Source organism: Rhinolophus sinicus, chromosome 18, assembly GCF_057876585.1.
Source record: "Rhinolophus sinicus isolate RSI-liver-muscle chromosome 18, RSI-T2T, whole genome shotgun sequence".
Taxonomy (NCBI): domain Eukaryota; kingdom Metazoa; phylum Chordata; class Mammalia; order Chiroptera; family Rhinolophidae; genus Rhinolophus; species Rhinolophus sinicus.
In genome coordinates this window covers 35,189,786-35,216,347 of record NC_142518.1, presented here as the reverse complement: position 1 = coordinate 35,216,347, position 26,562 = coordinate 35,189,786, and the positions used below count along the sequence as shown (strand labels likewise).

The 26,562-nt window shown below is 43.8% G+C and overlaps 1 protein-coding gene across 1 annotated transcript in view; it reads left to right on the top strand.

The window, feature by feature from the left end:
* DIPK2B (divergent protein kinase domain 2B) overlaps window positions 1–26,236 on the top strand; it is a 45,020-nt gene extending 18,784 nt beyond the window's left edge. The window contains exons 2-5 of the mRNA XM_019717924.3: window positions 1,852–2,116; window positions 20,416–20,589; window positions 21,724–22,012; window positions 23,135–26,236. Of these exons, the coding sequence (XP_019573483.2) occupies window positions 1,852–2,116; window positions 20,416–20,589; window positions 21,724–22,012; window positions 23,135–23,475 (1,069 nt within the window). The 3' untranslated portion in view covers window positions 23,476–26,236. The remainder of the gene's footprint in view (window positions 1–1,851; window positions 2,117–20,415; window positions 20,590–21,723; window positions 22,013–23,134) is intronic.
* The last annotated feature ends 326 nt before the right edge of the window (window positions 26,237–26,562 follow it).

Genomic DNA, 26,562 nt, shown 5'->3' with positions numbered 1-26,562 from the left:
TGAAAAAATGCTCAACATCACTAATCATCAGAGAAATGCAAATAAAAACCACAATGAGATATCACCTCACCCCAGTCAGAATGGCTGTCATCAACAAGACAAATGGTAACAAGTGTTGGAGAGGCTGTGGAGAAAAAGGAACCCTCATGCACTGTTGGTGGGAATGCAGACTGGTGCAGCCATTATGGAAGGCAGTGTGGAGGTTCCTCAAAAAATTACGAATAGAATTGCCATATGACCCAGCAATACCTCTCCTAGGTATCTACCCAAAACATCTGAAAACATTTATCCATAAAGACACATGTGCTCCAATGTTCACTGCAGCTTTGTTTACGGTGGCCAAGACATGGAAACAACCAAAATGTCCTTCGATAGATGAATGGATAAAGAAGTTGTGGTATATATACACAATGGAATACTATTCAGCGGTAAGAAAAGATGATATAGGAACATTTGTGACAACATGGATGGATCTTGAAAGTGTAATGCTAAGCGAAATAAGTCAGACAGAAAAAGCAGAGCACCATGTGATTTCACTGTTATGTGGTGTATAAACCAAAAACAACAAAAGAACAAGACAAACAAATGAGAAACAGAAACTCATAGACACAGACAATAGTTTAGTGGTTACCAGAGGGTAAGGGGGGTGGGGGGTGGGAGATGAGGGTAAGGGGGATCAAATATATGGTGATGGAAGGAGAACTGACTCTGGGTGGTGAACACACAATGGGATTTATAGATGATGTAATACAGAATTGTACACTTGAAATCTATGTAATTTTACTAACAATTGTCACCCCAATAAATTTTAAAAATAAATTTAAAAAAAGAATTTAAATATTTGTATTTAAATTAAATGTATAACATATATTATAAGCCTAATTTCATTTGCAGTATGACCCGCAATTGCTAATAATGAAGGTAAATATTACGTTAGTAATTTTTCATGCATAAATCAGAAGAAGACTTAACATTCTTCCCTAATGGAAATATCTGCACACAACTGGAGAAATGACTGGAGAAAGGTGTCAAGGTGGGGCTTAGGAAATCAGCAGATGATAACAAGCCAGTACCTCTTCCTTGGTGAGGATTAAAGATTGACCAGGCCATTGTGTGGAATTACATACCTCCTGGATCCCAATAGCTTTGAATTTGGTGACTGTTTAACAACCACTGTTCTCTGTGATTTGGTTGGTACTGATGACAAATATTTGAACTGAAAGCAAAATTGATGGAGCTGCTTGGGACTTGATATGGAGAGACAGTGGTGCAGGCCCAGAATCCTCTTCAAGAACTATGGTTCCAAGACCCGTTGTTGGTCAGAGGGTGGCCTGTTTCTTGAACCAGTGCAAGAAAGGGGAAAGATCATGGGTTTTGTTGACAGAGGGCACTGGGTTTGCACACCTGCTTGGCAACATACTGTCTGACCTTGAGGAAGGTACTTAAGCCCTATAAGCCTCAGCTTCCACATCTGTAAAGTGGATATAGGGTATTAGAAGAATCAAAGGTACCAGCATATGTAAAGCTACTGTGTTTACATGGAGTAGAAATTCAGAGAGCCATGGCTAGTCCTTCTGTACCAGTTACATGAAGAAGATAAAGTTTGTATATATCATGCACCTCCTTCACCTTTTCTGACATCATACATACACTTTCCTAAGTTTGAGGAAACAAAAATAGTCCTCTCACAGAAAGAATATGGAGCACCCAAGTCTAAAGAGGATGGATGAATGGATCAGACGAGCAGATGTTATCCCCTGTCTCAATGTCCCCCGGACTCTGCTGGTCCCTACTTGTCCCCTACTTCATCCCTCAAGCTCCCAGAAAGATCCTAAAAGGCTCTTCTTCCAGGTTTGACAACTGGCTGGCCTCTCACCTCGAACTGCCTCTGGATTACTTGCCTTCTTACCCTGCAAATTACTCAGATGATTCCAAAACTTGGCGCCCTGTGGAGATCTTGAGGCTGGTCAGCAAACACCAAAATGAGATCTCAGACAGGAGAATCTGTGCCTCTGCAGCAGCCTCAAGGACCTGCAGCATCGAGCGTGTCCTGAGGAAAACAGGAAGGTTCCAGAAATGGCTGCAGGCCAAGCGCCTCACACCAGATCTGGTGCAGGTAAGTGTGCTGGTCATGGGGCTGGAGACAAGGGGGTGAGATGTGGACAGACATCCATTCACATCTCAGTTGGGGGAAAAGGAGTTGTGGTCTGTCTAAAGTGGGACAAAACCATGTCATGAAACAGAGTGGCTTGTGACAAGAAAAGAACTAAAGAGTTCTAAGTTGCAGCACTTAGAATGCTTTGGAATAAACAAATAATTCTTCAATTTAAATAGAAGCCAATGCCCTGGTCCCTGGAACCCAGCATCATCTCAGGGCAGCCTCAGGGATCCCAAAGGCTGCCAGCCACAAGCAGCAGAGGCCTGGCCTGGGAGGGGCCGGCACTAGGTAGCAGGTGAGCCAGTGAGCACAAAATGGGTAGCTTGGGACAAGTAGGTAGTACTGAGAGAGTCAGGTCCTTGACAATATGGGGACCCTTCCCATTGTCATCCTCCATGCTCTCTGATGTGACCATCAGTGACTATTTGGGAAACAGTTTCTAGCTGCCACTTCTGGCCTGAAGATCTGACAGGATGACCCTCACTAACCGTTTCCTCTGACAGGGCTTAGCTCGCCTAAAACCTTCTCAGGGGGTCTTTGTCAACCCCCAGACAGCACCCTCTCTTGGAAGCTCCCATACACATCCTATTTCTCAATCCAGGGAGCCTACTTTGAAAATCAGCTTCCTCATTGATTTCCCACCATAAAGAAGGACCAAATCTCAGTCATTGCAGAAGTCGACTCTGATAATGCAGCTCCCTCTTCCCACCTAAGACCTCTCACCCACTCCCAGGAGTAGACTGTCCTCAAAACTTTAGCGCATTGCTGGTGCCATCATACTTGCATTGGTTCCCTCCTGTACTATCATCTTCAGTATCACCCTTCTTCAATCAGACCAGCACAGGTGTGTACCTCTACACACATCCCACTGGGACACTTTGGGCAGATGGTACCACCTCAGAGGACTGAAGAGCAACTCACTTCAATAGAGATGGTAAAGAAGAGGTTCACCCCAACCATCCTGCCATGCTGAGGCTGGAAGACTTGAACCGGCACCCTCAGAGGATGCTGCTCACAATCCTTGGGCCACTAACTCCTTCACATGGGCACCTCAGTCTTCCTGGCCTTCTGAGCCCTCTGACCTTCCCTTAGCCTCTTTGAGATGAGGGACACAGAACAAAGAGGGACCACCAATCCCTGGATATCTCATCCGTGTGACAAGACCATCTGGCTTTGCTCTTAGGTTGTGTGGAAACTGCTTTGAAATCAGCAGTAGTAGAGTTGTTTGTAACATGGCCATTATCTGATATTGAGCTTTACAATATAGTCCTTTTGCACTCTGTACTTTGTGAATCTCACTGGCATGGAGTGGAGACAGAATGAGCCAGAGGAAGCCAAGCTGTTCCTGGGGGGGGGGGGTGTCATGATCCAACACAAGGGTCTTGGAGTTGGTGTGGGAGACAGGAAGCGGAAGCTTAGGTGAGAAGAACCCCATGGAGGCTTCTTGACATTGGGCAGAAGCAAAGGACAGAGGACAAACACCCAAGTCCATACCAAGGTTCACACCCTAGGTATAATCCCCATGCACGTCTTTTTGTGCGCCTGTAGAGAGACCTTCCATGCACTGGCCTGCATACCCACTATCTGCCATCCACAGGCTGGCTACAACTAGTACTGAGGCATGGGTAGGGACCTTCTCCACTTTGCCTCAAATATGTCCCCAGGAAAAAATAGAAGTGCCCAGGAAGAGCAAACCTAGATGCACACGGAATTATTTCAGAACCCCTTGAAAATCCCATCACCTCTTCTTGCCCCCATTGTTGCTGGGTCCAATGCTGAAAGACACAATTTCTCAAGGCACTAGCTCCAGACTACCTCTACCTGGGACTTGGAAACCATAGCAAGGGACAGAATTTCCTGGTGAACAAGACACACTTGAGATACCACAGACTTTAGGTTTTGAACTAAGGAAAACTCCCTCTTTCCCTCACCTTCTAGACAATTCCATAATAACAATACAGTGGAGATTATCCCAGGGGCCCATCAAGTCGAAAGCAACCTACCGGGTACATCTAGTATTACCTACTTTGATGATGATTGACATTATGGTATAGGCAAAAGATCCCTGGGGCCTGGAAACTGTGGTTTAGTCCTGATTCTGCCACAAAAAGCTGTGGCAGAACAAGAAGGAGCAGACACCCAGGAAGAACAAAGACCTTGTTAAGACATAGCCAAAGCCATAACCATTTTCACTTTTCTTTGGGCCTCTCCTAGCCCATCTATTCATTCCCACCAGAGATTTTTTCCTTTCCTTATAAAAAGAGGAAAATATCAGCAGCCATTTTACAAATTCTGGACAAACCCCATTCTTCTTCCATCCAACGAGCTCAAGATCATCGCAATCCCATTTTGGCCTTTTCCCTTTCCTGTCCTCCTTTCCAGAGGTCCTTTGCCCTTAGGATTCTACAGCATGACCAAGGTGCTCTGCACCCTTTCCCTTCCAGGCCTCATCCAGGCAGCACCTAAACTACATGTTCTTTCCTTCTTAGAAAAACTCACCTATCAGAGAGTTTCAAATTGACCCATCATCAACAAAATTGGCGGGGGGGGGGGGGGAACTCACCTATCCACCCAAGAGTTGAAAACATGTGTGCAAACAAACACTTGTATGTGAATATTCATAACAGCACTGTTCACAATAGCCAAAAGGCAGAAGGAACCCAAATGTCCATCAACAAATGAATGGATAAACAAAGTATGTTATAGCCACACAATGGAATATTATCCAGCCATAGAAAGGAATAAAGTACTGACACATAGTACAACATGGATGAACCTTGGAAACATTATGCCAGACACAAAAGGACAAATATTGTATGATTCAATTTTTAAGAAATATCCAGAATAGGCAAATCCATACAGACAAAAATCAAATCAGTGGTTGCCAGGGGCTGATGGGAAGAGACAATCAGGAGTGACTGCTTAATGGGTACAGGGTTTCTCTTTGGGTTGATGAAAAAATTCTGGAGTTAGAGCATGGTGATAGTTGGACAACCCTGTAAGCGTACTAAAAATCACTGAATTGTACACATTATAATAGTTAAAATGGTACATTTTATGTTATGTGAATTTTACCTCAATTTTTAAAAACGAAGAATAAACGTCATAGAAATGGTGGTGGTGAGGTGAACCTCTTGAAATCTCCCCTGGAATTTACAACAAATTGAACAGCCATAATTCCACAAAGGACTCCCTGTGCATCAGACAGGCAAGCCTAAGAGATACACAATTGAAATCATCTAAAGGTGGGCAAATCGGGCGAGCAGGGGAGGAAAAATGAGGGAAGAGTGGAAACGCAGGCTGTGCCACCTGCAGGAGGGACACACACCAGAGCTCCTAGCTCCCTGCATTCTGGAGCTACAACAGTAGTGTGAGAGGGAAGAATTCTAGAGCTCTCCTTATGGCCCACATTCCCTCCAGAGGGGTCAGCATATAACACGGCTGAACCCAAAGCTCATGGAAGAGACCTTGAAGCAAAAACTGAGGGAACAAGGGTGAGAACTGTGATTTAAGCCCTTACTGCCAAGCAGAGAACAAAAGGCATAGGCAGTGCATATAGCCAAACCCTCCGTACCCTCCCAGAGATCACCCCATCCCCACCTGCCCAGTGCTAGAAGCGAAATGGCAGCAGTGTCACATCAAAAGAACAGAATATTTGCAGTTCTGAGAACTGCAACCTGTGGCGACTGACTCGCAGCCCAACTAGTTCTGGCAAAGGGGAGAGAGCCTTGGGTGGAGGATCGGTTCTGATGGTGGTCACCACCATTGCTCAGAGCCACCTCTCACAACCCATCCCACCCTTGTCCCCATCTACCTGCAGATCCCTGCAGGAGTAAACGGAGTCACTGAATCACACAGGCCCTGAATCTGGTGCAAGAAGAGCTTAGGAACTTCAGAAGCTCTCCACATCCCTCCATGGAGGTAGTACACTCAGACCCAGGAAACCTGCTCAAAGAGGAGTAGCCCACCTTCCAAGGAATCCCCCCATTGTGAGAGAAGCCAGAACAGTGCAGAGAAAATATAACACTACAGCATGAGAGAGAATAAAAGGCTACAGTCAGAGAGAAAATAAAGCATTCTATGAACACTTCCTGGTAAGCAAAAGAAAGACATCTTCCTATCAATCTGTTGCAGAATCCACTCCTGTAGATGCCTAGGAAGAGAAATAATAATTCATTAATTGCCATGAATAACCAAGGTAACAAGGCAGCTCAGAAAGAAAGTGAAAAATCTACAGAAAATGAACTTAAAGACATGGAAACATGTGACTTAAATGACAGAGAATTCAAGATTGCGGTACTGAAAAAACTTAACGAGATGCAAGAAAACACAGACAGGCAGTTTCACAAACTCAGAAACACAATCAAAGAACAAAATGAACATTTTACCAAAAAGATTGAAATTTTAAAAAGAAACCAAATAGAATTTCTGGAGATTAAGAACTCAATAAAAGAAATGAAGGATTAAATAGCCAGCTTAGGTAAAAGAGCTGACCAGATGGAGGAAAGAATCAGTGACATCGAAGATAGAAATCTGGAAATGACATACATTGAAGAAAAGAGAGACATGAGAGTTAAAAGAAATGGAAGAACTCTACAAGAAGTTACTGATTCCATCAGAAAGAGCAATATAAGAATAATGGGCATACCAGAAGGAGAAGAAGGGGAGAAGGGAACAGAGAGTATATTCAAACAAATAGTCGATGAGAACCTTCCAAACTAATGGAAAGAACTGGATCCTTGACTCCAAGAAGCAAACAGAATGCCTAATTACCTTAATCCCAACAGGCCTTCTACAAGACACATTGTATTGAAGCTGTCAAAAATCAACGACAAAGGAAGAATCCTCAAGGTAGCCAAGGAAAAGAAGAGGGTAATCTACAAAGGAAAGCCCATTAGATTATTATCAGATTTTTCAGTAGAAACTCTACAAGCCAGGAGGGAGTGGACTCAAATATTCAAACTATTGAAAGAGAGAAATTATGAGCCAAGAATAATATATCCAGCAAAGATATCCTTTAGATATGAAGGAGGAATAAAGACCTTTCCAGACATACAGAAGCTGAGGGAATTTTCTAACACACGACCTGCACTACAAGAAATACTGAAGGAGACTATTCAACCTGAAACAAAAAAGCAAATAATGCAAAATCATGAGTAGTATTATGAACAGACAGAAGCAGGAAATGGTAACCCTACACCAAATAGGACATTATACTCTTAAATATAACATACAGGATAGAGAACAAATAAAAAAAACACTTTAAAAAGAAGAAAAAGACAACTTGCTACTGCAGCACAGAAATCAACTCACAGATTCAACAGGGATAACTTGTGACAACAAAAACATGAAGTGGGAGAGAGTAAAGGTCTGCATCAGCACAAGGGAATGGAGAAAGTAAGCAGGCTGAAGAATATGGAATACTCTAAATATGAAACTTTCTTTTACATAAACTTAATGGTAACCACTCAAAAAAAATCCAGAACTGAAATACATAACATAAAAAAAGAAGAAACAGAGAGAAAAATCATAGAATACCACCACACTGAAATAATACACAGCAACAAAAGGCAAAGAAACAATAGACACACAGTCCTACCACAAAAACCAAAGATACAACAGTAGGAAATACTCATACATCAATAATCATCTTAAATGTAAATGGATGGAACTCACCAATAAAAAGGCACAGAGCAGCAGATTGGATAAAAAAACTAAATCCAACCATATGCTGCCTCCAAGAGACGCATCTCAGCTATAAGGACGAGCATAGACTCAAGGTGAAAGGGTGGAAATTGAGATTCCAAGCAAATGGTTCCCAGAGAAAATCACAGGTGTAGCCATCATGATATCAGATGAAACAGACTTCAGAGTGAAAAAGATAACAAGAGACAAAGATGGACATTTCATAATGGTAAAGGGGACTATACAACAAGAAGACATAACAGTCATCAATATTTATGCCCTCAATCAGGAAGCACAGAAATATACCAAGCAACTACTAACAGAACTAAAGGGAGAAATTGACCAAAACACAATTATAGTGGGAACCTAAATACATCATTGACAAGTATGGATAGATCATCCAAACAGAAAATAAATAAAGAACTATCAACCATAAATGACGCATCAGATTAAATGGACATAATTGACATATATAGAGCACTTCTTCTTAAAACATCAGACTATATATTCTTTTCTAGTATGCATGGAACATTCTCAAGGGTAGACCATTTATTGGGACATAAAACTAGCCTCAGCAAATTTAAGAAGATTGAAATCAAACCAAGCATATTCTCTGATCACAAGGCTTTGAAATTGGATTTCAACTGCAAAAAGAAAGAAGGAAAAACCACAAATACATGGAGATTAAACAACATACTTTTAAAGAATGACTGGGTCAAAGAACAAATTAGTGGAGAAATCAAAAGATACATAGAAACAAATGACAATGAAAATACATCCAACCAAAATTTTTGGGATGCAGTGAAAGCAGTTTTAAGAGGGAAATTTATATCATTAGAGGCCTAGCTCAAGAAACAAGAAAAATCCCAAATAAATAACCTCACGTTACATCATAAAAAACTAGGAAAAGAAGAACACATGAAACCCAAGGTCAGCAGTAGAAAGGAAATAATGAAAATCAGAGCAAAAATAAATAAAATAAAGAACAAAGAGACAATAGAAAAAATTAATGCGACAAAGATCTGGTTCTTTGAAAAGATTTACAAAATTGACAAACCCTTGGCTAGGCTCACTAAGATAAAAAGAGAAGACACTAATAAACAAAATGAGAAACGAAAAAGGGGAAGCTATCACGGACACCACAGAAATACAAAGGATCATCCAAGAATACTATGAAGGACTATATGCCACCAAATTCAATAACCTACAAGAAATGGACTAGTTCTTAGAAACATATAGCCTTCCTAGGCTGAACCATGAAGAATTGGAAAATCTGAACCAACAGATCACCAGTAACGAAATTGAATCAGTCATCCAAAACCTTCCCAAAAGCAAAAGTCCGGGACCAGATGGCTTCACTAGTGAATACTTGGAACCCTCCAAAGAGGATCTAATACCAATCCTGCTCAAACTCTTCCAAAAAATTGAAGAAGAGACAGTACTCCCTAACTCATTTTATGAGGCCAACATTACCCTGATACCAAAACTTGGTAAGGACAACTCAAAAAAAGAGAACTACAGACCAATATCTCTGATGAATACAGATGCAAAACTCCTAAACAAAATTCTAGCAAATCAAATGCAACAATGCATTAAAAAGGTTATTCATCACGACCAAGTGGGGTTCATCCCAGGGGCACAAGGATGGTTCAACATCCGCAAATCCATCAATGTGATACATCACATAAACAAAATAAAGGACAAAAATCATATGATTATATCAATTGATGCAGAAAAAGCATTTGACAAGATACAACATCCATTTATGATTAAAACACTTAATAAGTATAGAAGGAAAATACCTTAACATAGTAAAAGCCATATATGACAAGCCCTCAGCTGATCTCATAATTAATGGTGAAAAACTGAAGCCCATGGCTCTACGTTCAGGAACAGGACAGGGCTGTCCCCTGTCACCTCTGCTTTTCAACATAGTGTTGGAAGTCCTTGCCAGAGCAATCAGGCAAGAGAGAGAAATAAAAGGCATCCAAATTGAGCATGAAGAAGTTAAATTGTCACTCTTTGCAGATGGCATGATGCTACATATAGAAAACCCTAAAGACTCCACCAAAAAGCTGTTAGAAACAATCAACGAATAGAGTCAAGGTGCCGGCTACAAAATCAATGTACAAAAGTCCGTTGCATTCCTATATACTAACAACAAAATCTCAGAATAAGAAATAAAAAAAAATTCATTTTGCAATTGCAGCAAAAAGAATAAAATACCTAGAAATAAACTTAACCAAGGATGTGAGAGACCTATATGCTGAAAACTACAAGAAATTTTTAAAAGAAATTGAAGAAGACACAAAGAAATGGAAAGACATTCTGTGCTCATGGATTGGAAGAATCAACATTGTTAAAATGGCCGTATTAGGGGGATCAAATATACGGTGATGGAAGGAGAACTGACTCTGGGTGGTGAACACACAATGGGATTTATAGATGATGTAATACAGGATTGTACACCTGAAATCTGTGTAATTTTACTAACAATTGTCACTGCAATAAACAACAACAAAAATGGCCGTATTACACAAAGCAATATACAGATTTAATGCAATCTCTATCAAAATCCCAATGCATTTTTTAAAGAAAGAGGATAAAAAATCATCAGATTTGTTTGGAACCACCAAAGACCCTGAATAGCAAAAGCAATCTTAAGAAAAAAGAACAATACTGGAGGTATCACACTCCCTGACTTTAGCTTGTACTACAGGGCAGCAATAATCGAAACAGCATGGTATTGGCAGAAAAACAGACACATAGACCAATGGAATAGAATTGAGAACCCAGAAATAAAACCACATAAATACGGACAGATAAGTTTTGACAAAGAAGCAAAAAACATACAATGGAGAAAAGACAGCCTCTTCAATAAATAGTGCTGGCAGAATGGAAAGCCATGTGCAAAAGAATGAAACTGGACTGCTATCTGTCACCATGTACCAAAATTAATTCAAAATGGATCAAACTTAAGCATAAGACCTGAAACAATAAACTGAATAGAAGAAAACATAGGTACTAAACTTATGGACCTTGGGTTCAAAGAGCATTTCATGAACTTGGCTCCAAAGGCAATGGAAGTAAAAGCTAAAATAAACGAATGGGACTATATGAAACTTAAAAGCTTCTGCACAGCAAAAGAAACCATCGACAAAATAAAGAGGCCACCAACTGAATGGGAGAAGATTTTTGCAAACAGTGCCTCTGATAAGGGGCTAATATCCAAAATATACAAGGAACTCATGCAACTCAACACCAAAAATCAAACAACCCAATTGAAAAATGGGCAGACGACCTGAAGAGACATTTCTCCAAAGAGGACATATAAATGGCGAATAGACATATGAAAAAATGCTCAACATCACTAATCATCAAACAAATGCAAATAAAAACCACAATGAGATACCACCTCACCCTAGTTAGAATGGCTATCATCAACAAGACAAATAGTAACAAGTGTTGGAGAGGCTGTGGAGAAAATGGAACCCTCATACACTGTTGATGGGAATGCAGACTGGTGCAGCCGCTGTGGAAGGCAGTGTGGAGGTTCCTCAAAAAATTATGAATAGAATTACCATATGACCCAGCAATCCCTCTCCTGGGAATCTACCCAAAAAATCTAAAAACATTTATCCATAACGGCACTTGTGCTCCAATGTTCATTGCAGCTTTTTTTACGGTGGCCAAGACATGGAAACAACCAAAATGTCCTTCGATAGATGAATGGATAAAGAAGTTGTGGTATATATACACAATGGAATACTATTCAACAGTAAGAAATGATGATATAGGACCATTTGTGACAATGTGGATGGATCTTGAGAGTATAATGCTGAGCGAAATAAGTCAGACAGAAAAGGCAGAGAATCATATGATTTCACTGATATGTGGTATACAAACCAAAAACAACAAAAGAACAAGACAAACAAATGAGAAACAAAAACTCATAGACACAGACAATAGTTTAGTGGTTACCAGAGGGTAAGGGGGGTGGGGGTTGAGAGATGAGGGTAAGGGGGTTCAAATATATGGTGATGGAAGGAGAACTGACTCTGGGTGGTGCACACACAATGTGATACATAGATGATGTAATACAGAATTGTACACCTGAAATCTATGTAACTTTACTAACAATTGTCACCCCAATAAACTTTAATTAAAAAAATAAAATAACATAAACCAAACACGGGTTTTCATTGTTTTGAATACAATGCAGCTTGAAGAAATGTTCAGTAACTTTCTTCTTAATTATCCACAACAATTGATTGTTACTGAATTGTCATTGTTTTAATTATAACACATTAGGTATGATACATAACTAACCTAAACTGTTTCACAAGCATATTTAATGACTAAATCACGTAAAAGGTGGTAGAGTATGTAACCAGAAAGTCAACTCACAGGTTTATTAGCACTAGAACTTTTCTTCTCCGTTGGCGCTTGGAGAGCTTTATAACAGGAAATTCACTAAAAGTAAAAACTCATTTGTTTGAGATTTCCCTCAGGCTTCCAAATCAAGCTGGCAAGGGCAGCCTTCTTACTGGAAAAACCGACTTTTGAGAGTTGGTGTGTGTGTGTGTGTGTGTGTGTGTGTGTGTGTATTTGCGTGTGTGTGTGTTATCACTACCTCTGTGTAACCTCACACATAACAATGGTAACCTCTGAGGGTGGCAACATGAGATTTTTTTCATTTTTGCACTGTACAATTCCATATTGTTTAAATGTCTCACAATGAACATGCACAGGATGGCCAACTTTGAAAACCTCTTTCCTCTCAGTACATGGAAAAAAGTAAACTGGCTAACCACTCTATATAGATAGCACGGGCACCATTTGGGGCCTGATCATTGATGAGGAAGATGGTGGTTATCCTTGGAAAGGGTAAAAAGGGGAATAAAGTGACTGGGGTTAGCACATCTACTGTCTTTAGCATATGTGCCATAATTTGCAAACATAAAATAATTTTGATTTGCCTTATTTTCATGTTTTTTAAAGCCTTAGAACAAAAGAACAGAGTCTATCTGAGAAGTGAAAACTAAATCCCATTTCAACATGAAGCTCTCCATTGGTCAGTTGGATATGTCCTTGGAAAGAGAGGTCAAAGTCCTAACCAGACTGTGTTTTCAGCTAGCATTGTGACCTCAAATTGCTGACTTCTGATCTTAAAAACATCTTGTCTTAGATTTTCTTTCTAAATAGCAGTTAGTGTTCTTTCTTCTACATGTTTATTTCCACCAAAGCAAGTATTTAAATATGTTCAGTGGTGGTAAATCTTTGTGTTTTGAGTAATATTTGCTTTCGGAAAGCAACCAAAATCATCCAGAACCATGTGGGAAGATTAATATTGGAAATGAGCTTGAGGATAATATGGCTATACAGGGGCCTGGGACATTGAGTACTTTACACACATTGTCTTCCTCAGTCCTCCAGCCAGTCCATCTTCCCCTCCTGCAGAGGTGGAAGCTGAGCCACAGTTGGGCCAACATTCCAATCCTAACCCATTGCCCTTCCCTTGGGTTGCAATAAAACACCTTTCTCTGGGTTGGTGGGCTGCTTGGCCTTCTTGGAGGCAAGGAGCAAAGAATAAGAGAACCCACTCTGTGGAAAAGGAGTTTGTGGTAAAGTCATCCTTGACCCAGAACCGGGCCTAGAAACTTCCAGGACCTGAAGCAGCTCTGGCGTCCAGCAACCATGCATCTAGTGCTTTGGCCTTCTCTCATGGGTTCCCAATCACCCTGGCTCATGGCATCTCTGCTTCTTTCTATAGCTCTGTCCTGTCCTCTCTTTCTCAGATGTATCCCAAGTCTAAATCCCAAAAGAGAGCCAGAGTAATTGGTTTAACTCTTTACCAACACCCCATTAGGCAGAGCCTTTCACACCAGACACCTACATCCCATCAAAGATGCCCTCTTCAAGCTTCAACCAGAAGGAAATGTAGGGCATGGCTAGTTCCATGTTTGGTTAGGAGATGTGTCTATAATATGGTAGAGATGATGCTGGTGTTCATGCTGGTGACAATGATGGTGATGACAATGTGGACTATTTACTGAGTGCGAAACATGTGTCTTTCACCATGTCAAGCCTTTAGCAGGCATGTTCTGTGAGGCTTGTAAACTGGCTCTGTGCTCAATTCCCAAAGAGCTAGCAGGACAGGCAGTAGCACAGAATTTGAATAACTTCTCTAGTCCTTCCACCATGTGAAAGTGGACTATTCGGCAGCATGACTTCTGGTACCTTTTCCTGGCTAAAATAACCAAAGAGGCAATCCTAGTGCCTTCATCCATCCCTGACCCAACATAAGAAGTATAAAAATGGAGGCATCTAGGAGTTCAGCTTTCCTTTTGTTCATGTCACCCTGAGACGCAGCATGAGGTTAATAGCCAACCTGAGTCAGTATCCCTTGGACAGCCAATGCCTTTGCAGCTGCAACTTGCTGCTCCCAATTCCTCCTCCAGCTTGAGCTCTCCTGGCTCTCTGGAAGAGAACTTCAAACCTTCAAAAAGGCAAAGCAGGCTCTGTGATGGGATTGGAGGGTCAGTAAGGCATCTCTCCTCCAACCCTCCTGAGAGATTCATTTGTTTGGGTTTTGAAGGTTGTCTGGGCGTCTGGAGCACCCTTATTAGAGTAGCACAGCCCTTTTTAAAAGGTAATACTTTGGGCTTTTACCAACGAAAACTTTCTGGGAAAGAGGTTAGCTGTCTGTGAAATGACAGAGAAGTTCACCAGATGTCCACATTCTACCATCAAGAGTGCACGATCGCTTTCTCTTGTTTTAGTGAATGGGAAAGTATGTGTTACAGGCAGTCATCTTGCAACCATAGGGGAATCAGTCTTACTGTTGAAATCTTACTGTTGAAAGCCAAAAAGAGACTGAGTCCTTGATGGCATCGCTGACCCACAGGAGTCCACCCTTCCTCTGGACTATGTGAGAGAATTCTCCTTACTATTTAAGCTGCTGGGTTGTTCCAGCTGAAAGCTTCCTAACATAGCCTGTCCTTGAAACTTTCCTCCCTTGATTTTCTAAACATCACTCTTTCGTGCTTTTACCTCTACTTCTCAAAAGTTGCTTTTCAAACATCTCTGGCCTTCCTTCTTCCTCTGCCTACTCCTTACATTTTGATTTTCTCCAGGGTTTCTTGTGATCTTCTCTACTTAGAATCCCTTCAGCTCACTCTCTTTCCCCTGATACAGCAGAACGGAGTTACTGGCACTTCCTCTAATGGAGTACCAGTGCTGATGTTCCCCAGCTCATCTACCTCAGGAACTTCAACTTGTCTTTCAGAACTAAATTTAAATGTCTCCTCTTTGAAGCCTCTCCTGAAGTCCCTGGAGGTTCCTTGCCCTTTTTGTGCCATGGACCTCTTTGGCAGTCTGTTGAGCCCTATGGATCCCTTTTCAAAATAAAACTTCTAATTGCATAAAATACAAATTATATTGCAATAGTTATAAACCTTTTCATTCTGTCATCTCACACCTGGATCATTGCATCACCCTCACTACCTTCCTGCCTCCACTTTTCCTCCTGCGACATTTAGGATTGGGTTCAGTTGCATGTGACAAAAAATTCCAGTAACAGTAGCTTAAACAAGATCAAAATATTCTTCTATTGTACATAAAAGAAATTGATATATAGCTGTCCAGGGCTGACATAGTGCCTCCATTATTGTCAGGAATCCAGGCTACTTTCATTTGGCTTCTCCACAACCCTTAGCATTCCCTGGTCCAAGATGGTTGCCCAAGCACCAGCCATCACTTCCAGCTAGGAAAGAAGAAGGAGAGAAAAAGGATACATCCTCTCCCTTTAAGGACCCTTCCCAGAAATTTCTACTTATATCTCTATTGACCAGTACCTAGTCACATTACCACACCTAGCTAGCTGCAAAGCAAGCTGAGAATGGAATCTTTAATTCTGGGCAGCCATATGCCTCACTAAAATCCAAAGATCAGTAACTAGCAGTATTGGCTATGCTCCTCTGAATTTATTCTCCACACTGCACCTAGAATCATTTCCTCAAATGTATATCTGAACATATCACTCCCCTGATAAAAATTCCTTACAATGACTCCAATGTTCCTCCTATCTGGGCTTCTTCTCTGTCCACTCTGTCTAGCGATACTCTTTCAAGGAGTACTAACCTACTTGTCGTTTCCAGCATACTCACTCTCATCTCAAAGTTTTTGCATGTACTGCTCCCTCTGCATAAAATTCCCTCCCACCATCTTTGCAGGTTCACTCTACCCATGCTTCTGGCCTTAGCCTATATTTCACTATCTTCCAAGAAGCCTTTGAGACGTCCATGCAAATGTTTTGATTTCTTTTAAAAGCAGAGGAAAAAAACTAAACTTTTAGGTCCAAGAAAATGTTTGAATATAAAATAATAATAAATGTGTCTTTATACCAATGCAGTTGCAAAATATAATTTCAAATATGTTTTTATAGAGGAAAGGGCCCATGAAGGCAAAAATACTGAGACTTACAAGAGTTATAATGTGGCCCTGTGCCCATGTCTCCCATAGCTCCCTGACTTCACCCCAGTCACGTTTCTCCCTGTACCACATTGTAACTGCTGGGCACTTGATGGTTTCCCCGACCCAAGAGGCCCTGGAAGAGCAGGGCCTGTTTAGTTCCCCTTCATATGCGCAGTGACCAGAATATGGTCTGGTCCTTGGTAGATTCTCTGCAAACACTGGTAGATGAATGAATGAATGAATGAGTGCCCTAATCTCAGCTAACTTCAGGGTTCCATCCCCAGTAAAGGTAAGAATGCAGGCCCTGCCAGTCTCCAGCTACTTCTCACCTTCTGTACTGTCCTAATAGAAATGTTAGGTATATGTGACCTAAAGCAACTCACCTAATTTCTCTAACCCTCAGTTTTTCCATCTATAAATTGGGAGCAATAATAATACCTAACTCTTTAGGTTCTTGTGAGGAGTAAATGAAAGAATATACTACCTGTGAGGGGCTTAGAACAGTTCCTGTTGTATAGTAAGCAATAATTATTACTAATTATTATGGTTGTTGTTATGGCCACTTTGTGTCCTACCTCTCCGAGACATATTTTCATTTAAGAGTGGTTCTTGGAAAAGAAAAGAAGAAATTACTTACCTCCCTCACTGCCAATGATTATCTATAAGATGGAATTTCAAGCTGTGTAGGAAAGACAATCAGAAGCAAAGAGAGCTTCTCACAGCTTCAAATCATCTTCTATGGTCTCCACCTGGGTAGCTTATGGTGCTGGGGGCAGGGCAGGACCTATTACAGGGGAGAAAGCATGGATATTAGAATCCAACAGATTGGGTTCTGTCTCAGGCTGCTATAACAGAATACCACAGACTGGGTGGCTTAAACACAAATTTATTTTTCACAGTTCTGGAGGCTGGGAAGTCCAAGATCAAAATGCCAGCCAATTTGGTTCCTGGTGAAGGCTCTATTCCTGGTTTGCAGATGGCTATCTTCTCGTAGTGTCTTCATGTGGTGGAGAGCAGAGACAAAGTTATCTCTTTGGGAGATAACTAGGTGATGTCTCTTCCTATAAGGGCACTGGTCCCATCATGAGGGCTCTACGCTCATGACCTAGTTATCTCCCAAAGGTCCCATATCCAAATACTATCACATTGGGGTTTAGGGTTTAAACATATGCATTTTGGGAGAGACACAAACATGCAGACCATAACAGGTTCAAATCCCAAATCCAGCCCTTCAGCCTTTACCAACACTCTGAAAACTTCCAATTCCTCAGTTGCAAAATGAGGCTCATAACAGGACCCACCTTGTGGGGTGCCCAGGAGGATTACATGAGCACATGAAATACCTAGCCCACTGCCTGGGTCTCCTCTCATCTATAAAATTCCCAAAGGATGGAGCATACATGAATTGGACACTCACAGAGGCATAAAAATGGAATGTTCCTTAATTTTCTCTCCCTGAGCTAAGCTCTTGTGCTCCCACTCCTCTGGTAAGTGGAAAGCATCATCTACACACTGTCAGGCAACCTCAGTCACATCCCAGCATGCCCAGTCACTTCAGAATCCTGATCAGACCCCTTCCCTCCCTGGGGAGTACAGGAGCTCATCCAATGCCCAGGTCCTGGTAGTTTGACAAGTATCCATGCTGGCCCCTGCCAGTCTGTTCTGGTCCTCATCCGGAAACAGAAACATACTCTGTCCAAGGCCATGGTCCAGCTGTGACCCTGTGGTAGTGTGACCAAGCATCTCAGTTTCCCACTTTTCGCACTGAAAGGACCATGTCCCAGAAAACCCTCAGTCCCAGGCAAACCAGGATGTTTGGACATCCTATAATTTTGGCCTGTCCACACCGTCTCCAAACTCCAAGCTCTGACCTCGAGCCTCCCAGAAGTCTTTCCACCCTCCTGAGTTCCCACTGGGGAGATTGAGGACTCCAGGCTGTTTTTCCTGCTCCGTGCTGGGGTACCCAGGGCTCAGGAGACTGCCCTTAGCCACCTACTCCAACAGCTCACTCAGCCAGAGCCTCCCCTAGGCAGTCTCCTGTTCTCACTCATTAAGTCTGAGTATTGCTGTCATTGCTATTAGGTTGGTGCAAATGTAATTGCAGTTTAAAAGGCTAAAAATAATTGCAAAAACCTCAATAACTTTTGCATCAACTTAATATCATTGGCTATCACCACTATTTTCTGTGCTGGGAGTTTAAACTTTTTTTTTGGGGGGGGGCTACTTGTATTTTTATTATTGAGTTTTTTGTTTGTTTGTTTGTTTGTTTTTTAAAGATTTTTTTTTATTGGGGAAGGGGTACAGGACTTTATTGAGGAACAGTGTGTACTTCCAGGACTTTTTTCCAAGTCAAGTTGTTGTCCTTTCAATCTTACTTGTGGAAGGTGCCGTTCAGATTCAAGTCACTTCAGAATCCTGATCAGACCCCTTCCCTCCCTGGGGAGTACAGGAGCTCATCCAGTGCCTGAGCCACCCAACCGGCCCTATCTGCTCTTACGGGAGATGAGGGTAAGGGGGATCGAATATATGGTGATGGAAGGAGAACTGATTCTGGGTGATGAACACACAATGGGATTTATAGATGAGGTAATACAGAATTGTACACCTGAAATCTATGTAATTTTACTAACAGTTGTCACCCCAATAAATTTAATAAAATACAATTAAAAAAAAAAAAAGAAGTTTAAACTCTGGGCCGGCCCAGTGGCTCAGGTGGTTAGAGCTCCATGCTCTTAACTCCGAAGGCTGCCGGTTCGATTCCCACATGGCCCAGTGGGCTCTCAACCACAAGGTTGCCAGTTCAATTCCTCGACTCCCACAAGGGATGGTGGGCTCTTCCCCCTGCAACTAAGATTGAACACAGCACCTTGAGCTGAGCTGCCTCCCAGATGGCTCAGTTGGTTGGAGCGCATCCTCTCAACCACAAGGTTGCCGGTTCGACTCCCGCAAGGGATGGTGGGCTGTGCCCCCTGCAACTAGGAAACGGCAACTGGACCTGGAGCTGAGCTGCGCCCTCCACAACTAAGACTGAAAGGACAACAACTTGACTTGGAAAAAGTCCTGGAAGTACCCACTCTTCCCCAATAAAGTCCTGTTCCCCTTCCCCAATAAGAAAAAAAAAAGAGCAGATAGCATTTATTGAATGCTTACTGATCACCAGATACTGTTCTAGTATTTTACATCTATTAATTTATTTGATCCTCATGACCTCTTAGGGTGCTATTACTGGCATTCTCACTTTAGACTGGAACCTGAGGTACAGAGAGACTAAATAACTTGTCCAAGGTCACACAGCTAGCTGGTACCTGGGAGCCCGGGTTGAATTCTGGCAGACTGGGCCCCAGGGCCCTGTTCTTAACTATGTTTCTTTTCTTTTATTAGTAGGTTCATTGTTTTTGTTCAGCTTGAGGAGAAAGGTACAGGAGAGAGCTAGGTCATGGAAAGTAAACCTAGGTGTGTATCTCCCACTTTTATCCCAAGAAAAACAAAGCAACACACATAAAGATGATCACATGTAGTATCATAACTGTGGTGACATCTGAGTGAAATGGTGGAAGGAATTGGAAAGGCCCATCGCAAGGGGCCAAGCTGATTAACTCAGCCTGAAATCAGCTCTGTGTGTAAGGGCAGAGTGGGGTCGCAACGATGGGTGGGTACGCAGACAGGCACTCCAAGACTCTGACTGGGGGTGCCCAGCATGCTCAGTGCCCTCCTCCCCTGCCCCCAGGATTTCTCAGGCCCTTCTTCTTGGCTTCGGGAGCCTCCCTTCCCCACCCTTCTCCTCAGCTCCTGAGGCCTCTCCTCTCCTCTCCTGTAACTCCTACCCCCATCTCCCTTCCAGGTAGCCTGCTTGCCCCCCTTCCACCCGGCCCCCAGAAGTTTGCTGTCCTCTCCTCTACCCTGAGTGTCTTCTCCTTCCCTCCCTCGCTCACCCCTCCCCCCCCCCATAGCTATCAGTCTGCTTCCTGCACTCCCAGGACCCACTTGGCCCTCCCACCCCAAGATGACCCCATCAGCAGGGCCTTCCAGTGCCCTGTACTGCAGGTGCCCCACAAGCGTTCAGCACCCTTCGGGGTCTCTCTCACCGCCCCCCGCAGGGCCTGCCTAGCCCCCTCCTGCGCTGTCCCTCGCAGCGACTCCTGGACCGCGTAGTCCGGCGCTACGCTGAGGTGGCCGACGCTGGTAGCATCTTCATGGACCACTTCACAGACCGCGACAAGCTGCGTCTGCTCTACACACTGGCTGTCAACACGCATCCCATCCTCCTACAGGTACACAGAGACCCTAGAAAGCCCATCCAGGGAGGACATTCATGTTAGACTCCAAGGGGGGATGCCTTGGGTTGAGCTCTCTCCCCCTTTACTGCTCCCCTTGGGGCCACCGACCCATGTTAGTACCTTTGTGGCATTCAGTAAATATGCTTGGATTCTGTAGGGGCAAAGTGCTGTGGTTGCTGTAGAGAAAAGAGGTGTGAGAGCCACTAGGGGGACAACAGCCACCTTCACTGCCTGTGGCAGCACCGAAGGGCTCTGTGAAGGAGGTCAACTCTGACCTGTGCCTCAAAGATCAGTAAGATTTGAGCAAGCCTGAGTGGTAAGGAAATAGCCAAAGAATGACCTCTGGGAGATGTGTCCTGCAGCTATGGTTGGAAAGGAGGAAAAAAACAAACTGGAAGCAACCTAAATGCCCAGCAATAGGGGAATGGTCAAATAAATGAAGGTGCACTAGAGCCTAGGGATACAGTGGTCAACAAGACAGGAGAGAGGAGAGAGGAGAGAGGACAGAGACTCTGGGCCAGTACAATGGTTCCCAAAACTGGTGTCACCCAAGGGGAGCCTTCAGGATTTGTGGCCTATTGCAGAACCTGGTGCCTACACTGTTGTTTTTAAAAATATTTTTCTCTAAATCAGCCTTAAGTTGACCCTCTTTTTCTCCCCATGGCCTCTTCCTATGCAGTGATATCTGTTAAATCTCAAATACTAGTCATATTTTTTCAACTACAGACTCTTAAAATAAACATAGTCCCCTGAATTTGAATCCCATCTAAAATCCTGGCAAGTGCTTTAGCATTCTCTTACCTCGCTTGGGGACACTCTGTTGCAATGCAATCCACTGCGTGGAAAGAGCTTCCTTTTCTGAATCTCTTCATTTAAAAAAGGGTGGGTGGGGGGTAAAGTGACAGGGATGGGGGCATTGCCTTGTTCCAAGAGGTATAGAAAAGGTTGAGGGACACTTTGCTGATATGTTTTGAGATGGAGGGTACCTGTTTAAGGCTGATCTTTCTGTGTGCTTACACTGAGAGGAGAGAGAGAGAGAGAGAGAGAGAGAGAGAGAGAGAGAGAGAGCTGTCTCTGTGAGTTTTTTTCTCTCTAATCCTCTAATGCCTCCTCTTCCCGGCATGGCAGATTTTCCCTGGCGCTGAGGGATGGCCGCTGCCCAAGTACCTGGGCTCCTGTGGCCGATTCCTGGTCAGTACCAGCACCAGCCCACTGCAGGAATCCTATGGTGCACCCCCGGACCAGGCGGCAGACCTGGCCTACCAGCTCCTTGGGGTCCTGGAGTCTCTGAGGAGCAACGATTTGAACTACTTCCTCTACTTCACCCATGTGGATGCTGCTATGTTTGGCATCTTTAACAATGGGCATCTGTTCATCCGGGATGCCAGTGCCCTGGGCGTCATCGACAAGCAGGAAGGTACCCAGCATGGGCCCAGCTGAGCATCTGTCAAAGGGGAAATCAGGGTGACAGGAGCTTGGAGAGGTGACTGGGGGTAGCACCACTGGGCCTTTCCAGTCTCCGGGTGTCACAGTGAGAGCAGCTCAAGTTCATGTCAAAGTCCCTCTCCCCCTTTAGAGTCTCTGCTCCAATTTCATCTCCAAAGGGGAACTGGCACTGACCTTGTCCATGGGGGGCATTTTGCATGGTGGCATGGCTCCAAGGGCACTGTTGTTGTCCAATTCAGTCTGTGTGGTCCGAGGACTTGCCCTGCTCCTCCTCACACACACCACCCCTGGATCCATCTCCCCCTCAGTGCCTTTCTCATCAGATGCTTTCAGTCTTTATCTGAAACTTAACTATCTGGCTGATTCACTCGTACATTTTGCAATCCATTTTGGCACCTTTGCTTTTTATAAAGTTTAAATTTAAAAGCATGGCACCACATGAGATATATGAGTGAATCATATTTCTCACTGTGTGCACAGACTCATCCGGGGTTCTGGAGCCCTCTGAACATCCCAATCTTTAATGGTGACCAAATGTTCTGAGCCCAATAATAGGACAGAGGATTTTTTATATGAGAAGGCCTACAAAGATAGACCAATTAAACCAAATTACTCAGTTCCTGCTTTGCCTTTATTAGAAGAAATGGGGCTGATTCCAGAATATTCGGAATATGTACTCCACTGAATGTCAGTCCCACTACAACCCATTGAATGCATATTCTAGATTACCTGTTCTTTCTCCTGACTTTGTATTTAAAAAGGGCAAATGAATCTGGTCCTAGTAATTTCCTGAGTTCCCTAATTCAGTAATAAAAATGGGAGAATCACAATATAGAGGCGAACCCTACAATTATAAGCCCAACTTCTGCTAGGGATAAGTGTGATTTCCATGCCCATGCCTCAACTTATTGTAGCAGAGAGATTTCCTCCCATGTTGTTCTCAGCAGGGTTCATGGGGTCCCTGAGCCCTAAACCTCCTGGTGGCAGGAGATGCTAGGAGACCAAAACACTTTGCCCAGCAATTCTAATTAGTGGTGCCTCCCCCAAGAAGAACAGGTTGTCAGGTGTGTAACATTTCCTATTTCCCTTCTAGGTACCCAAACAGCCACCATGGCAGGAGAGAATAAAGACATCTTTAGCTGCTTGGTTGCTGGCTGCCAGACTGAGCTGCCTGCCTGTGACACCATCCCTGAGAAACAGAGCCTGGTGCTGGTGTGTCGGCAGGTGCTGCCTCAACTTCTCCAAGGGAAGTTCCCTTCCCCAGTGCAGGAGCAGATAGATGCCCTCCTCGTTCAGTGTGGGGAGGGTGCCCGCCCAGACCCTGAAGTCCTTGGGGCTGCCAGCCAGCTGAAGGACATCTTGAGACTCCTGAGAACCTGTGACCCCAGGTTTGCCTACCGCTACCCAGACTGCAAGTATAATGATAAGTTCTGAGGGGCTAGAGACTGGCTGGCTTCTGGGGACAACATCCTTGGCTCTCCAGTCCCCAGTTGGGTTGTTGCAAGGTTGAAAGAAGCAGCTCCATTTTAGACATTAGGAGAAACGCACATTCATTTCCCAGGGACTGAGGAACATTCCAATGATCAGAGGGCAGTTGTGCAACACGGTGTGGTTGCTCCCTCTGGCTGGGATGTCATCGAAGAGCCCAGGGGTGGACACTCACTTAACCTCTGAGTCTCAGTTTCCTCTGTTCTCCACCAGACTCTCAAGTTAGTAAAGAAGACAGAGATGTGAAGGGCCAGGGACATATGCTTCCCACCCACAGCCCAGGTGGTTATAAACTGTGTTCCAAAAGTGTGCACAGGTAGGGTGAATGAGACAGAGCCATGGAGGTTAAGGGATTGGCATGAAGGGAAAGCCATGGGAAGTTGAGGCCCCTGGCCAGTAGCACATTAGACTCAGACAAAAAGGACTCCTTCCTGCTCCCTGTGCCCCTGTACTAGCCCTTCTTCCACACTCCTCACAAAACTCCAGGGTAAGAAGTCTTCAGGCCAAGGGCACACATGGACAGGACCATGCTCTGGGTGCCTAGGGCCCCATACGTGTGCGAGTAAAGCACCTCATGGTGTGGTAAGGAGCCAGGAACAAGAAGTGGGGCGAGGCTGGGGGTTAATGTGTTCATCCAGGTCCACTGAGAAATACATGTCAAGACAGGATGAAATGGACAAGGATTGTATTAAGTAAGATGCCTGTGTGGAAGAAAAGAAGAAGGGAGCCAGAGACGGTTGAGAGACCTAGCAGGCTGGGCTGCAAGTCTGAGGCTTAGGGAGGGAGAGAAGGTCAGGTGGGAGTATCCTAAACTGCGCTCTGCACAATGGAAGAAAACTTCAGCAAAGCTGTCAGAGTGTCCTCGAGCCACAGCCAGCCATCAGATGAGTCCCAAGTCTCCCAAGAATGGGCAGCCCTTATACTCCTGCTGCAGGGAACATCTAGTGGGAAGTGCGGCCTTGGCCCAGCTGCAAAGACAGATTTCAAAGCTCAGCGAGAGACACTTAGCCAGTTCCTCATCCTGGAGCAGGAGGTCTCATTGCAGCCATTGCCAGGACCAGGCCAGCTCTCTCCACACACACAGTGGCCTCCAATGCAGGACTCTAAGGAGTCCAAGAATTTTCATTCAAATGTGGCCTTACAGGTCATTATAAAAAATTATTTTCAAGGTCAGCCAACAGAACATATTTTATCTAACAGTTTGTTAGTTTGCTTTATACCTTTAATATATTGAGCCACATCATATGAGGGCCTTCATGTATATTCTTGCCCCGGCCCCTCAAACATTAGTGGGGGCTCTTCGGACCTTTGCCTAACCTCTCTGCCAACCCTCTACCCCTAGGGACCTCTCAGTTGGTCTCTCTTTTCTACCTCTGAATCACCACCATTAGGTCACAGTGCCTAGCTTAACAGGCTTTACACAGCAAATGGGGAAACTGAGGCCCAGGGAGGAAGAGTAACTTGCTGGGATAGTTCCAGAACTCTTGCTACCAGTCTACATTCCTGTTGCCTCCTGCTTCAGCCTCTGACTCTCGCGCTGGTCTACCCAATTCTGGTACCTTCACTCATGTTTAAAGTTGGGCCGAAAATGTCTTATTTTATGGTGCATTAGGTTGCCTGTGGGATTTGCCTTTTGAATGTTTCCAGGCACTATCCATGGGGCAGCCATGACAGTGAGGATGACAGGCACAAGCTTCTGGAAGAGTCTCAGGCAGTTGCCTTCTGGCCTGATCCGGACGGTGAGGATTGACCACCCTTCCCAACACCTTCTTGTCAGCCTAGTGAAACTGATCTTAGACATCTGACCTTCAGAACTGTGAGAGGATAAATGCCTATTATTTCAAGCCACACACTTTGTAGTAATTTGTTATAGCAGCCACAGGATGCCACATGTACCCCAAACTCCATCTTAGTGTCCACTTCCAAAGAACCCAACCTGCAGTACTCCTTAACTCCAGTCTGTTGGATTCAAAAGTCAGACCCAACATGAAGGAATATGTTAGCATCTATACCCAAGGCTGTGGCTTGTATGGTTCCGTTCCTCCACTTACTAAGTCCTGTGCATCATTTAAGACCTTTCTGAGGTTCTACTTTGAACACAAGCTTTTCCTGACAGTGCAACCTCCAGCGAGCCCTTTCTGAATTCCATCTCTGTACCCTGAGCCACAGGTCTGTGTCACATTTGAAGCTAATCCCAAGGGGTATTCTAGAGAGATCTGTCCTACTTTCCCATCATGCTAGGGGATCCCAGAGAACGGTGGCAGCATAGGGCTTCTGTGTTCCCATAGCAACCAGAACAGAACTGGGCACAGAGCAGGTGCTTGGAAAATGTTCTTGCTGAGGATGACTGCATTCTTTAGCCCTTTTTCCTTGCTGTTTTTCATACACCATGTGCTGTAGACTGAATGTCTGTGTCTCCCCAAAATTAGTATATTGAAATCCTAACCCTTAAGGCGAAGGTATTAGGAGGTGGGGCTTTCAGGAGGTGATTAGGTCATGAGGGTGGAGCCCTCAAAATGGGATTAGTGCCCTCAAAAAAGAGGCCCCAGAGAGCTCCCTGGCCCTTTTTTTCCATTTGAGGACACATTGAGAAGGTATAGGCGATGAACCAGGAAGTGGGCCCTTACCAGACTGAATCTGCCAGTGCCTTGGTCTTGGACTTCCCAGTCTCCAGAACTGTTAGAAATAAATGTATGTTGCTTATAAACCACTCAGTTTGTGGTATTTTGTTCTAGTAATCCCAATGGGTTAAGACACTATGCTTGTCATATACACAACACAGCCACTTCCTTGAGAACAGCTCTTTCCCCTCAACAACCAGAAGACAGGTGAATCAACACTCAAGAGACTTCAACCAGAACAAAATCATCATGACATATTCAGTCATCTGGAATCTGATTGGACGTATTATTGTTCTAAGTTTTGACAGTCACTTCCTTCTGGCCCACAAGGACTGACTAATAATTTGTGGGGCCCAGTGCAAAATGAACATGTGGGGCCACCTGTTATTAAGAACTGCAAGACTGGGACAGC